At 51.6% G+C, this 13,373-nt stretch overlaps 6 protein-coding genes across 6 annotated transcripts; 2 read left to right on the top strand and 4 right to left on the bottom strand.

The window, feature by feature from the left end:
• Positions 1-297: 297 nt before the first annotated feature.
• On the bottom strand, positions 298-761 carry Z519_12458 (uncharacterized protein; the record flags this gene model as incomplete). Its single annotated transcript, XM_016770164.1, has 2 exons — positions 298-624; positions 687-761. 2 exons carry the CDS (start codon positions 759-761, stop codon positions 298-300), a joined length of 402 nt encoding a protein of 133 aa, XP_016613662.1.
• Positions 762-1,525: 764 nt separating this feature from the next.
• Positions 1,526-3,426, bottom strand: Z519_12457 (uncharacterized protein; the record flags this gene model as incomplete). The annotated part of the gene is made up of 2 exons (XM_016770163.1): positions 1,526-1,570; positions 1,621-3,426. The coding sequence occupies 2 exons, from the start codon at positions 3,424-3,426 to the stop codon at positions 1,526-1,528; spliced, it is 1,851 nt and encodes a 616-aa protein (XP_016613661.1).
• Positions 3,427-5,793: 2,367 nt separating this feature from the next.
• Positions 5,794-6,690, top strand: Z519_12456 (uncharacterized protein; the record flags this gene model as incomplete). The annotated part of the gene is made up of 1 exon (XM_016770162.1): positions 5,794-6,690. One exon carries the CDS (start codon positions 5,794-5,796, stop codon positions 6,688-6,690), a length of 897 nt encoding a protein of 298 aa, XP_016613660.1.
• Positions 6,691-8,250: 1,560 nt separating this feature from the next.
• Positions 8,251-9,060, bottom strand: Z519_12455 (uncharacterized protein; the record flags this gene model as incomplete). Its single annotated transcript, XM_016770161.1, has 1 exon — positions 8,251-9,060. The coding sequence occupies one exon, from the start codon at positions 9,058-9,060 to the stop codon at positions 8,251-8,253; it is 810 nt and encodes a 269-aa protein (XP_016613659.1).
• Positions 9,061-10,156: 1,096 nt separating this feature from the next.
• On the bottom strand, positions 10,157-11,227 carry Z519_12454 (uncharacterized protein; the record flags this gene model as incomplete). The annotated part of the gene is made up of 1 exon (XM_016770160.1): positions 10,157-11,227. The coding sequence occupies one exon, from the start codon at positions 11,225-11,227 to the stop codon at positions 10,157-10,159; it is 1,071 nt and encodes a 356-aa protein (XP_016613658.1).
• Positions 11,228-12,202: 975 nt separating this feature from the next.
• On the top strand, positions 12,203-12,884 carry Z519_12453 (uncharacterized protein; the record flags this gene model as incomplete). The annotated part of the gene is made up of 2 exons (XM_016770159.1): positions 12,203-12,386; positions 12,463-12,884. The coding sequence occupies 2 exons, from the start codon at positions 12,203-12,205 to the stop codon at positions 12,882-12,884; spliced, it is 606 nt and encodes a 201-aa protein (XP_016613657.1).
• Between the last annotated feature and the right edge of the window lie 489 nt (positions 12,885-13,373).

The raw sequence follows: 13,373 nt of genomic DNA, 5'->3' as shown, positions 1-13,373 counted from the left end.
ATTTCCGGGCCATGAAGTCTTCGGACGGTGTCTGTTTGTTGCAGCATGGCAGTCGGCTCATCCGTGAATGTTAAGAGACCAAGGACCGCCGTACCTCGTCGAGGGGACGAAGAAATACCCTGAGAAGTCTGCTTGCAAGCTTCAGCGAGAATGCTGGCCGTGTGTCGGAGTTCCTGCATCAACCATGAAGACCGTCGTGTCCTTCGTCCGACATCATCACCTCGGGCCCCAGCTTCAATTTTTTCATGACATCTTCATCGTGAATTCCTCCTGAGAGATATTTCCCTATCATGCCATTTATCTTATAACACCTCCAACCCCCGCCCACCCAAGCACAAACCCACTCAATGCCTCTGTAAACAATCCGCCTCCGAGCCATATCTCCCTCCACGCGCCTATGCCCTCATTCCTGCCCTTTTTGCCATTTTCATTTAAGCCCCTCGACCCAGCAGTTCCCGCAAAATATTTCTGGGGTGCACCCCTTGCCAGAAGGAAATAGAACAGTGCGGAGATGAGGGTGTTGGCGAAGAGGTAGAAGGCGAACCCATAGAGAGATTCGAGGCCCAGAATGCCGGCCGCAATGCCGAGAAGAAGACCGGAGATGGAGCGAATATTGGAGAGCGTCTACAGTATAGAATGCGGTAAGTAAATGGTCAGAATATGGGAAGCAGAGAGGGAATACGTACGCGAGTGTTGTGAGTGAGAGACTCAGGGACCAGTGGGTCAAGGAGTAGAGAAAGCTCTTGCGGTGAGGGAGCCATGGCGAAGTGCAATGAATCCTGTACTCTCTGAAGGGATGGGATGTGTGTAGCCGAGCGGGTCGACCAGGCGCAGAAGCAAGAGAATCTGCCGTGATGGATGTTGGCGAAATTCGTCCATGTGCTTGTAGATTTCAAGTTGCGATTATTGAAGCCAAAACTGCTTGGCTGCGGTGGGTCCCCGCTCCATCTACTAAAGGCACGCAGAATGTGTTCAACAGAGTTGCGACTTTTCCTTCTAATTATTTCCCGCCCCGGGTTATCATACTGAGCCTCGAAACCCCTCAACCCGTTACAATATCAAGTGTGTCCAATCATTTTGGTCCGGTTCGGATGTTCACATAGAAGATTCGTATGTGATATGGGTTATCTCGTCACGCTATATAGAAAAACGTCGAGTCATCATGCCATCGCTGGTCAATCTTCGTCGCCAAGTGCTGAAATTTACTAGGGACCTTCTTGTCCTGTCCCGACCAAGGGTAGAGAACATGGTTCCATCGGGCTTGTGGTTGTGTCGGCAACATCAGCAGCCGCACTGAGAGATCTCCATTCCGTCCAGAGTGCCAGCTCACAGCATGACAAGGCTGACACTGGGGGTGATTTAGATCATAAGCCTAGCTCCAATCTTCCCTCGGCGCTCCGTACCTGTCATGCTTAAATTTGATCCAAGCGCCCATGTGTCAAATGTTTGAATGGTCGAAAAAGGATAGCGGCACCTCAATCGGACAATACATGAGGATCTCTGCGGCCAGAAGGAAACTGCTATTCTACAGCTTGCCTTCCGCCTGAGCTTCTTTGACTTGCTCAAATACCTGAAAGACGTGAGCGATCATTGCCTAGGCTCGACATCTTCTTAACTCACCTTGAGCATCTTATTTCGCGCACCCAAAGCATTCACACCACGGGCCTCCAGCCCTTTGTCATCGAGCTGTATTAATTCCTCCCATTTGAGATCTTTCAGATTGTCGGTATATTTGTGTAATCTCAATGACCGAAGCCATGTCGGGATATCTTTCAGCAAATTAGGGTCGGTCGGGTCTTCGGGAGGTTTTGAGCTCCCGCGGCGCCCTCTAGGCGACCGGCCCCGATTGATCTCAGAATGGTCAGACAGATACCCTTCACCACCCGCACTGAATAGGCCCGTCTGGGGAACTAGCCCTGGCATCCCTGCACCGATCATGATCGGCGCTCCCTCATATGCAGCCAGGAATCCGTTATGTTGAGGAGATGAGAAAGCTGTTTGTCCAAGAGGAGTCGGTAAGGGGAGGCCGGGAGAATTGGGCCGAGATCGGCGTCCTTGTGCTGCAGCAATCTGTTGTGCTTGAATTGCTGCTACTTGTTGAGCGTTGAGGATTTGTCCGTGATCATTCACCATGATAGTATTGATACCCGGAATGCCAGAAGCTGTAATTCCAGGTGTCAACGGTGGCTGCGTCGGTGGCTGTGGTTCATTAGATCTGGCACGGCGGTACTTCTTGACATCGTCCAAAGCAATTCTGTTGTTGACGGTGGACAGGGCAGCGAGCTTCATGGCAGTTGCATTTGCCACCATTTCGCTATGAGACTGAGCTTGGCTGAAGTTTGGGACCATTGGCGTATTGGTCATTGACGCCCAACTCTGGTTCCCTACGTTGTAAGGAGACAGAAGTGGCATCTCACTCGATACCGGGTCCGGAGCAGTCAAAGTGGTGCTTTGAATGTTGCCGCCGGAAGCTCCCAATGGACGCGGAGAGCGAAGAGCACCAGACGACGGGGGTTGACTGAACTGACCCATCGGCTGATGCTGGCCCTGTTGGCCAGATGAGGATTTGGGTCTGGATATGGGAGGCTGCTGGCCATCTCCACCGCCCTGACGCCAACTCATGGCATCCGTCTTGGACTCTCTCGGAGCCGCTATGGTTGGGGCCACTAATGAGCTGCGATCTCCTACGACCGTGCTGTTCCTGTTTGATGGCGGCGGGTTGCCTGTTTGTTGGGCGTACTCGGCCTTTTGCTGCTGGATTGCGGCGACAGCGTCAGGAAACATTGCGTGGATTGTGGACTGGTCCAAGCCTGAATTACGCTTATTACCGGCAGGGGAGACTGGTGGTCGAGTTAGAGACGTCCTCCGGTCATCCACATTCAACTTGGACATGGCATCGCTGAGGCGGCTGGACATAGCATCTTTTTCTCCGAAATTTGCAGGTGAGAGAACGCCGGAAATAGGATGGCTTTTGGACATCTGGTTCAAAACCTGAGCAAAGAATCGTTGCTGCATTTGGGTGGTCTGTTGAATCAGAGCATAGGTGGCAGCCGTGCGTTCAGCCTCGCTCAGGACTCGAAACCATTGCTCGATGGCACTCAACTCGTCTTTGAAGTCCTGATCCAATGTCGCAGCAGCCATCTCTTCTAGCATGGTTTCATATTGTTCAATGTCTTGAATCCATTGTTCCCCCAACTTGCTCGAATCATCCATGCTACCTTGCTGAGACTGTTGGTTGTATAAGACTTCGGAAGCGGGGCGCATGGTACGTGCCGAGAGGGGAGAGGCAAAAGACATGTCGGCAGAAGAACGGACAGGTTGGGTATGAGACCCGGATGTGCCGATGGTCCTGGAGGTGGGTGGGCGAAGTGAGGTTTTGGACGCCTCCGGGGTGCTATTCCTGTTGCCGATAATGTTGCTGGCCATGGCGACCTTTTGTAAACCCGCCTCGGAGGTGGTGTACGACAAAGCGCCCTGACGATGACGAATTGACGGCGGAAGTCGAAGAAGTGAGTGGAGGAAGCAGTCGAGATGGTCACACAGACAGATCTAACAGATCATTGGATTTACAGTGTGTACAGGAGCCGATTGGATCCAGCCCAAGGGCAACGATGAATGAGGGTGGGAAAAAGGAATGTCGAGGACGCGCTTCAGCGAAGCAACGGATGAAGCAAAGGTGCAAGGCAGCGGTCTTTGGTGGAGGTGGCGGTTCGAGGTGTCTCAGACACGACGAGATAGGCGGGATGCGATTAAGCTACTGGAATAGACGCGCAGCAAGCAGGCGACAGAGAGCATGAGAAAAGGCAAAGAAGTTCGAGATCCGTCAAAAAGAATACACTCCCTAACAGGCGAATAGAGGTAAAGGAAGAGAGAGGGACAGGAGAAAAATTGAGTCGAGCTGAAATAAGACACGGTCGAATGTGAGGTTCGCGAGAGTGGAACCAACAAAGCGGCAAGGCTTACCCGTGCCTCCGTATAGACTGGGAGTAGAGGCTACAGGGGAGCGGTATAAAGACCAATTCGTCCAGGGTCGCCTCTGGGTGCCTAGGGAGAGGATCTGAGTGAGAGCAATACGGAGCCCCAATTAGCACTTGGGGCCTAGCGAGGAACTTGGCTGCCTATCGAACCGCGCCCAGAGGCGGCAGGAACCCCCAAAGTTCAGGGAGGTGAAGCCTGCAAGAGCCTCGAAGGAGCTGAACTGGGTTCGGTTTGTTTCCACCCAGTCGTGAGCGCCTGGGTGGGCGGCGCCCTGGGCACTAGTACTCCGGATAGTGGTCCTCGTGGGTGCCTTGTTAAAAGGAGAGAGCCGTGGGCTAGCCCGGGCAATCGTAACGGGCATGTCTGAGAACCGCTTCAGGCGCTCGACTCGTATCGCTTCACCACCAACCAAACCCCATACCTCGAACCCTCTTGGACCTGCGCCTCACTGTGGCGCAATCACGTCTTCATTGTCCCATTGGCCTAGACGACAAAATCGTGAATCATGTCCAGACATGTCCAAGGCAAAGCTGAACAAACAATATTCCCATCACAAGCTCGTGGCAACCCAGTCTGATCAAATAATCCCACAACTCAGCACCATCAGCACTTAATCTAGCTGCCTCAAGGACGCTGTTGCCATAGAAGAGGAGCGCCCCAGGACCAGGCTATTTCCCTTGCGAGGGTTCAGAGATACTATCAAGTTTGTGATGGAGACGATCTTCACATGGACGGACCTCTAGATTCGAAGGGGTACAGTAAACCCAATGGATCCGCGAACCCGTCATCCTCTTTGAGCTGTCCTCATTGGTTTGAGGCGCGTTTGTGAACCTCATTTCAACCATATGCGCCCATTTTCTCGCGGATCAACTGCTCCATGCAGTCGTCTCGACCGACATTATGATGTGGTGTTGATGCTGGATCGGAACTTGTATTGCTTGGAGTATGGAGAGGAGAGACCTCGTATGCCCCGGAGCCACCGCGTACATCCCTTCGAGTGGTAAATTCCTTCCATGTTAAGTTGAGAACAGCGCCGCAATTTCCAACCAGCGCTGGAAGATATCAATCCTCCCATGGCGACATGTCCAGATCAAATGCCGTACACAGGGGCTCACACCTTTCCCCATATCATACAAATGTGTCTCTGCGAATAGAAAATAGATGGCCACTTGAGGTTTATCTGCCGGGCAGTTGACCCGACTGCATCATGGCTGCGTTCTGCTCTTGGAATCTTGCCCCTAATCTCTCTGAACCCTTCAAGAATTTATCAACGCAGCGCATTACACATCCTTCTTCTCTTGAGATCAATGACTTTGTTGTGAAATCGTTGACGCAATCATCAAAACACCGTTGGACAAGGTTGGAATAGGTCTAGCACAGAGCATGCATAGGTCAGCCACGAGATCGACGTGAATCAACCTGGGTATCAGGATGGGATCTGACTAAACTCACCTTCATGAATTCTTTGAGCTGCTTCGCCTCCATGCGAGCATTCAGCTCCCTCTGTTCAGCAGGGGTAAGGCTAAACAACATCAGCGAATTCATCTACAGATGCTTGAAATGGGAGACCAACCTGTCCATTATGATACGGATGGGGTCGTGGCGAAGAGCACTGGTGTCACAAATACAATAATGAGAGAGAGGGAATGTATGAACACGCGAGTCGCAGAGCGAAAATCAGAGCCGGCAAACTTTCCCCAGACAAGTGCAGGCCTTCTCAACAGCTCCATTTAATTTTCCGTTGATTCGCCGTCCTTTTGGCGATACAGTTATTCCTAGACCTTGACCTGCTCTTTAGCTTTGTGACATACTTCTATGCATCTCTTTTTCATCCGACATGGAGAGACGGAGCATAACATTGCCGGTCTTCTGGCAGGTGTCTCTGACTCAAGGCTGACAAACCATGGTGTGCTGCAAACCCAACGACTAGGTCGGTACCTCACCACTCACCGCAACTTGAGATTCACGCAAATCTATGCCTCGGATCTCCAACGAGCATTCATGACCGCCGAAGAGCTTCAGAGAAACCAACTTACAAGACTCTCTGGCGAAGAAGTGCCCGGGGTCGTGAAACTGGAGCTGCTTCGAGAGCAAGACTTTGGCTCCCTCGAGCTCGTGCCATGGACCTCGAGAAGAGCGCAGCACACCTTCAACCCTAGAGTGCCCAACCCAGAAGACCCATCTTTTCGCCCTCAAGAAACCACAGAGGCTATGGTGAAAAGGGCGGAGTTATTCTTGAACGATTTTATCCTCCCGCTGTTTGCCAGTGTAGAGGATGTCCGAGACAGCGTCCAGGAATGCGTTGCTGTCGTTTCCCATGGTCTTTTTCTGTCTGTTCTATGGAAAACGCTGTTGGGCAAATTCAGCACCCGGAGTGTCACTCTAGGTCCGAATATTGAAGGTTGGGGTTACAACCGCCCCTTAGAATACCTGCCATCCTGGACCAACACTGGGTTTTTAGAGGTCACAATTGAGAAACGCACGGCAGAAGTTGATACACAACCCTGGAACGACCGGTCTTTGATACTGACGGAGATTGAACAGTCAGCTCTCAGCGGATATTCGATGACCGTCCATGGAATCAACAGCAAAGACCACCTGCTTGATCTTAAGCGCACCAGGGGTGGATTGGGATCAGCTCCATATGACGCGAAGCAACAAAGCCTAGATGGATTCTTCAAGCGACCAGAGTCAAACGGTCCCAGTACATGAACGTCAATTTTCCGCTTCAGAAATAGCACCGAGAGATTCCGTGCGGTCGGAAGACTATACTAAGGAGAGTGTCTATACGGGATCGGGGATCGGTCCTAGCACTGCGTGCTGTAGATAAATTGAGGTAAGCCATATCAAGCCATATCGATATGTTGAAGGATGTCATTCTGTATCTGCCTGATGAAGCACAATTTCACACAGACCTGTTCTGAAACTTCTTGTGGAAGCATAAATTGTACCAACTGCTGTCTGATCGCAGAACTGTTCTCTTACCAAATCTCAAATGATACACGGAACGAGACTAACAGATTATTTTACAGGAGGGCAGCTGTGTTTCACTGCTGGCACACCCGAGACAAACATGTCGACATAAGCGCGGGCACCGTTGGTGTTGGCTTTGCCGAAATTCATGTACGTCCACAGGGCTTTGCTCCTCATCCTTGTTATGCGTAATTGATGAAGGAGACTGTCCCGGTTATCGTCAGCTTTGGGAAATCGCGGGAATACTTACTCGAGAGTTATAGCAGCCAGGGCCATCTTCATCCTTCGGCCCAGAATAGGGAGCGAGTGGTGGGGTCTGTGCGACACGGTTGAGGGCGGATGACCTCCAACCTTGGAGTTCGCGAGGCATTACTTACCGAACGATTGGCTGTTGCAACACTCGTTCTGAACCAAGTACGGAGTACCCTGTATGGGTGGCTGATCAGGGGGGCCAACCCGTTCCTCCCTAAATGCACCTTGGTTCCTTGATTATTTCCTTTCTCTTCGCCGTTCAAAGTACTTAAGGGTCGATATACGTCAGATTGTTTTCTGCTATTGCAGAGCTATTTATCCAATTGTTCTTTCTTTCTTTATGCCTGGAAACCTGCCTTTTCGGTGCGGTCATCTGCGCTAAGCAGCCCCTGCGCCACGTGCAGAGCGAGGCGCTGTATGAGGCAGCCACCAAGCCATGCTTGGCCCAGTCAAGCAGGTTTCGTATGTGCGTGTGCTTCTTCCATCTCAGGCACTGACGGGAAGTAACTGGATATCCGACTGCTGCCGTGTCCGTGTGTCATCAGGCTCTTCTTGATTCAAATTACGAAGGAGTCGCTAATCCCTGCCAAACCCCTTTTTCAAGCGGGAGGTAGTATGTAAGGCCACTAAGATTACACGAGATGCTCAGAAAGTCGTGACCCAGAAGACCTTCCACAAGGGTTAGGCAGCTCCGCTCCGACCATAGTTGCATGCCATCCATTACCCAAAAAGCCAAATTAAACTTGCCGCTCAAAGGGAGAACGTGAGAATGACGACAGAATCCCTTCAGACCACCTCGAGGCTCAACAGTCCATCTCCTTTTCAAGACCTCACTCGAGCTTTTCTCACTCGAGCCAGACACCGAAATAATGCAACCGAACGCCTTCGCCGAGACTTGAAAGAGAAGAATGCAAACTGGTTTCGACACTATGCGCTGGTATGCTGCAGCCATGCTTTGGCCCCCAATTTCAATCTCCAAGTACGCTCACCAAAACCCAACACTTATTCTTTGTTGTTCTCACATGCAGATCTCTGGCCAAAAACTTTTCAAATATAACTGTGTGCTCGGACCATGGTTCGAGTGGCATCGAGTCGACGTCTTTCTTGCCTCCGCCCTGCATTCATTGTGTAGGGTTCGTTTTGGTACCCCATCGACAGGGCTAGGTGTGCTCTTACAGCCGCTGGTGGCGACGCTGACGGCGCTCGCGGCAACTCCCCAACGGTTACCATTTGTCTTCTTGTTGTGGCGGCTCCGGGAAGAACAGTCTGCACTGGGAGTAACTGGGTTCTCTTGAACTGTTGATCATTGATGATCCTCCGATTATACATCCACTTCATTAGGCCGAAGTCAGTTCTGACCGTCGCCAGCTGTTGGCCCTGTCGAAAGTGTTCATGCACCATATGGGATAACATAGTGTTCCACGCAAAGGCAGGGTCATCGTCTGGACGGGAAACATACTTGTTGTCGCACAAGAAACAAGTAGCGAATGTCGGCAGCTCATGTCCTCGGAAGTGCGAAAACACATGCATCTTGAAGTGGATGATGTCGGCAAAAACCTGCTCGCAGTCCAAGATCTGGAACGGACAGAGCAGATCGGCGTCCTCATGATATCGAAACGGCACCGTCAACACTCCATCTTGTGACTCCAACATGTATCCATCCCCTAATATACTGCTGGCCATGTCTGTATCTGCCGAGGACGCTCCAGACGAGTCGGTTGACGTACCACGGGTTAATGGTGGTACTGCATCCGTGGCGGTCGTTGTGGCGGCTGTGGATGCCATCGATGCGGCGTCGTTATCCTGGATGACCTGCACCGCGGTGGCGGATCTGGTGCCCGTACTTCTGGAATACATCAGGCTGGATCCCCAAGAACTCTTGTCTGCTCGTTGGGGGTGGCCTGGACCGGTTGCTACGAGCTGAACGGTTTGCCCAAATTCGATTTACAACTGCATGGAGGCTAGATCGCGGACAATGGGGGAACCTGGAGACACTCTTGGACAATCCTGCACTTGTGTGAGTATCCATCCCGCAGAAGCCGACCCATTCCAGAGTGTTGTGGCGAACTCACCAGAATCATGATGTCGGCATGGGGAGGTTGCCACCACTGAGGATCACACTATCGATAAGCCCAATTGGGCGAAAACGAAATGCGGGGTGTATCTTGTATCCGGGATCCTTCTGCGGACGGTGCGGACGAAATCCAAGTCAACCTCCCAAAAGGACGAACAGCAGCCTCAGTGAAACGTTGATGAGTCTCGAATATCTCTCAAGATAGGTTTGTCTCAAAGAGTTCGCCGGAAGCGGGGCGCGAAAAAGATCAGATGCATGAACTCGACAATCGCAGATCAAAGGGCCTAGCCCACAGGAGCCTCAATGGGTCTACTCGGGAGACTCTCTGCAGTAGCGACGTCTGGCAACTCCACACTGTGAGCCAGAGCGGCCTGTCAGCTGTTGCCAGCACATCAGCTTTTCTTGCCGACCACTCGAGTTGATTGGTGCAAACTTGCACGCAAGAGGGATTGCTAATCAGTCTTAGTAGGCCGTTTACACTGGGACGCATTTGGCCATGGTAGCACATGCTGAATTCATAGAGCAAACCCTCTCAATTCGAAGTGGAAGAGGTGCAACTGATATCTTTGACGTTTACACTCAGCCGCGATCACTGCGGCCGGGACAATGGCGACCGACAAGAGAAGACGATCGACATCAGGCCGCTCCATCTTGCTATTGGCAGCATCGTTGAAGGTCCAACCGGAGCGCTGATCCCCATTTCACCCGAGGGAACTCCTCCAACAATAAGGAACCCATCTTTCCAATGTCTCATCCGCTAATATGCAAGGTGATCATGCAGGGATAGTCAGGTGGTATTAGGTGAACAGAACTCATGCATATTCGCCAACAGCCAGCCTCAAGAGAAGACAAAGAAAAATAAAAGACAAAAATCGATGCTCAAGCTAACAAGGGTTTCGTGCTTGAGTCCGCCTTGACGATAACCTGGAGAGCTTCACTCCACATCTTATCACCAAACTCCCTTCCCTCTGCAGTGCTCAGCATCGGCCCCGGCTCAAACACTCGATCGTTCTTCCACATCTCGCCGTGTGTCTCTTCGTCGCGGATCAGGGCTGTGATGTACGTATTAGCGCCCTGCTCGGCTGTTCGCGCAAAAATACTGTAGAGGAACCACTGGATCAACTTGATGAGGGGGTTTACGTTCCGCAGATTGCGTCCCAGGTCGCTCTTGCACAGGCCTGGGCAGGCAGTGTTGATGATGACTTTGGGCTTGCCATCAACACCCCTGACGGTAGGTGATGCTGCAAGGTGGCGCACCGCGTATTCGAGCACGAGCTTGGACCTGCCATATTGTGTTGCTCCGCCGGCGATTCCTGGAGGGAAATTCTTTTGCGCGCTCAGGTCCTCAAGAGGTGTTTCGCTGGTCATAAACGCCTTCATCTGCCCTGGCTGAACGATCCAGGCAGTGCCAGAGGAGACGAATGTCAGATGAGGCTTGTAATCTTTGTTCTTCCCAGAGTCTGCAGAGGCAATGAGGAGGGGTAGGATAAGGACTCCTAGAAGAAATGTGCTTAGGGTGTTGACTTGAAGCGTTTCCTCCCAGCCATCACCACTCTGGAGATATTTGGAGTTCATCATCCCGGCGTTCAGTATTGCACCGTCGATCGCTTCGAATCTGGACTTGAGAGTTTCGGCGAATTTTTGAACTTCTGCAAAAGAGCTCATGTCAAGTATCATGGGAATTATTTCTGTCTGTTTCGCCGTCGCATTTCCCGGGTGAGCCTTGATGAACTCTTCAATCTCCTTCTTTGCAGCATGGCCCTTTGCTTCAGTTCGTGCTGTGATGATGAGTCTCTCGGCGTTAAGGGCTGCAATTTTCTTTGCAGCTTCTAGTCCCAATCCTGAGGTGGCGCCCGTCAATAGAATCGTGCGAGAAGCAAAGGACTGCGTCGCTGGCTTGGGCGGGTTGAGCTTTTGATCGAGCATACGTTTCAAGCCGAAGATCGACATCGCACTGTGTTCTCAGTGGCTGGTGGTAGGTCTCTTTCAGTATGCTTGATGCTGTTATCCAGGAAGGCCTCTCAATGCAATGAGGCTACCAGGCCGCCATATGAGTAATATAGGCACAGTTGATGCCAAGCGGCTCTCCGTCGGACTTGTTGTTTATCCGCAGGGCAGACACCCAAACCCCTATTAGGCTCGCTGACAAAAGGGGGCTTTCTATCGGGCTTCTCGCTAAAGCACAGGATGTAGACGTGAGTGGATTGCGATTACCGACACCGAGGCTTCATGTTCTAATACTGCAGAAGACAAGATCCACGACCAGTTACCAGGACTCGGTAATTTGCTGCTGCAAATCACAACAAAGGTGCGTCGTGGATGGCCAGGAACGTAGCTTTGCCGCCCGGGAATTGAACACTCCCGACTCCGCATGCGGCTATCTGCCATACCGAGAGAGCGGCGGGCTTCTGTTCCAAGGTTATGGGATAGACATATGCTGACATGGCTTGGAATGCGCTCTTTGCAAGGGAATACCAGGACTTCTTTCTGGAGATGTTAATTCTCAAGTCCACAAAGAGTCATACAAGATTGTAATATGTCCTGTTCCTCCTCGACGTCCACCACCGGCACGACTTCAGCAAAGACGACGGCGCAATATAGAGCTGATGATTCGTTAGGATAGCCGCGCGGTTATCTGCGGCGAAGCATTTAGTCCTTTAGTTGTACTGTGCCGTATTGACCATTCGTGTGCACTCCATCACCACCTCTGTCGACAAGTACAACCCACCCTTCGAAACGTCCCAGTTCAGATGATTGTGGACAAATTTCCCTTTTGAAACTCCTCTGTTCGCATTAGCTGCCATGATCGAAATTGATTCCGCCTGTTTCGTACCTACCATCCGCGCTGCTCTTACTCCCCACCGGTAACAAACTTTAGACACGGCAACGTGAATCATCATCCACACCCTCGTGTGTAACTCCGTCATGGAAAACCTCAGTCTCAATGATCCTCCTCAGCAGCCTGCGTCGCCGCAAAGACTACCGCATCCACAACAGCACCCACATCAGCAAAATGCAGTGTTCCCCGGCCCGCCCCCGCCTCAAGGTGCTCCTCAATTACCGCCGCAGATGTTCACAACCGCGGCTCAACTGCTGGATTTGACGGATAGTGCGTCTCTTACCTCCTGGCATGGTCACAGGAAGCAAGTGCAAGAATTCATTCTCACCTTTTTTTTTTTCTCTAGAGAAACTTCTCCTTGTCCTCCGAGACGGACGCAAGATTTTCGGCGTACTACGGTCATGGGATCAATTCGCGAACCTCGTTCTCACCGACACGAAAGAGCGGTATTTCGTCTCTATTCCCTTAGCAACCTCCGCAGATTCTGCAAAGCCTCAGTCACAGTCACAACAGCCACCACCCACTCGGAACCTCTACTGCGACATCCCCCGCGGCACCTTTCTCGTGCGGGGCGAAAACGTCCTCCTTTTGGGCGAAGTTGATCTCGATAAGGACGACGATCCTCCTCCGGGATACGAAGAAGGGGATGTCGAAGAGGTGTTTCGGATACAGAAGGAGGCAGAGAGAGAAAGGAGGAAGAAGGATCGATTGAAAGGCAAGAAGACAGCGTGGAGGGATCCGGAGGGAAGCGGGGAGGTTTTGTTCTGAGCTGCTACATGGAGGGCGATCTGAGGCCGGATCTCCTGGTAGTCAATGCAGGAGGGACGTGCTCACACACATAGCAGATGAAGGGGCCCAAATTTAGAGCAACAACGTCTCTGGCTCATTATGGATTGAACGTGACTACCAAGAGCTGTAGTCAATTGTCTGGTAGAGACTGTGGATTCCCCAAAACTACCTGAGAGGGTCTGGCGCACAAGCAATCTAGCTGGTTCGCAACAGCATTTGTCGGGGGAAGAACAAATGCAAACTGCACGAAAAGAGGCGCCGCGCAGAAGACCAGGAGCAGAATATTGTGAAATGCTCCTCTATATGAACGCCAGAAGCCAAGATATTTTTTTCCCGGACACGACATGCAATGTTCCCACCAGCAGCAGTATACATCCTAGGACGCTAGGAATAACATCCCTACTCGAATCAAATTGCACTCGAACTCGAAATAAAACAAGAGCTCCATGGCGTCTCTGCTGGCAGCAG

The sequence above is a fragment of the Cladophialophora bantiana genome (assembly GCF_000835475.1).
Source record: "Cladophialophora bantiana CBS 173.52 unplaced genomic scaffold supercont1.29, whole genome shotgun sequence".
Classification (NCBI taxonomy): Eukaryota; Fungi; Ascomycota; class Eurotiomycetes; order Chaetothyriales; family Herpotrichiellaceae; genus Cladophialophora; species Cladophialophora bantiana.
Note: the sequence above shows the minus strand (reverse complement) of the source record. Positions and strands in the feature narration are given on the sequence as shown.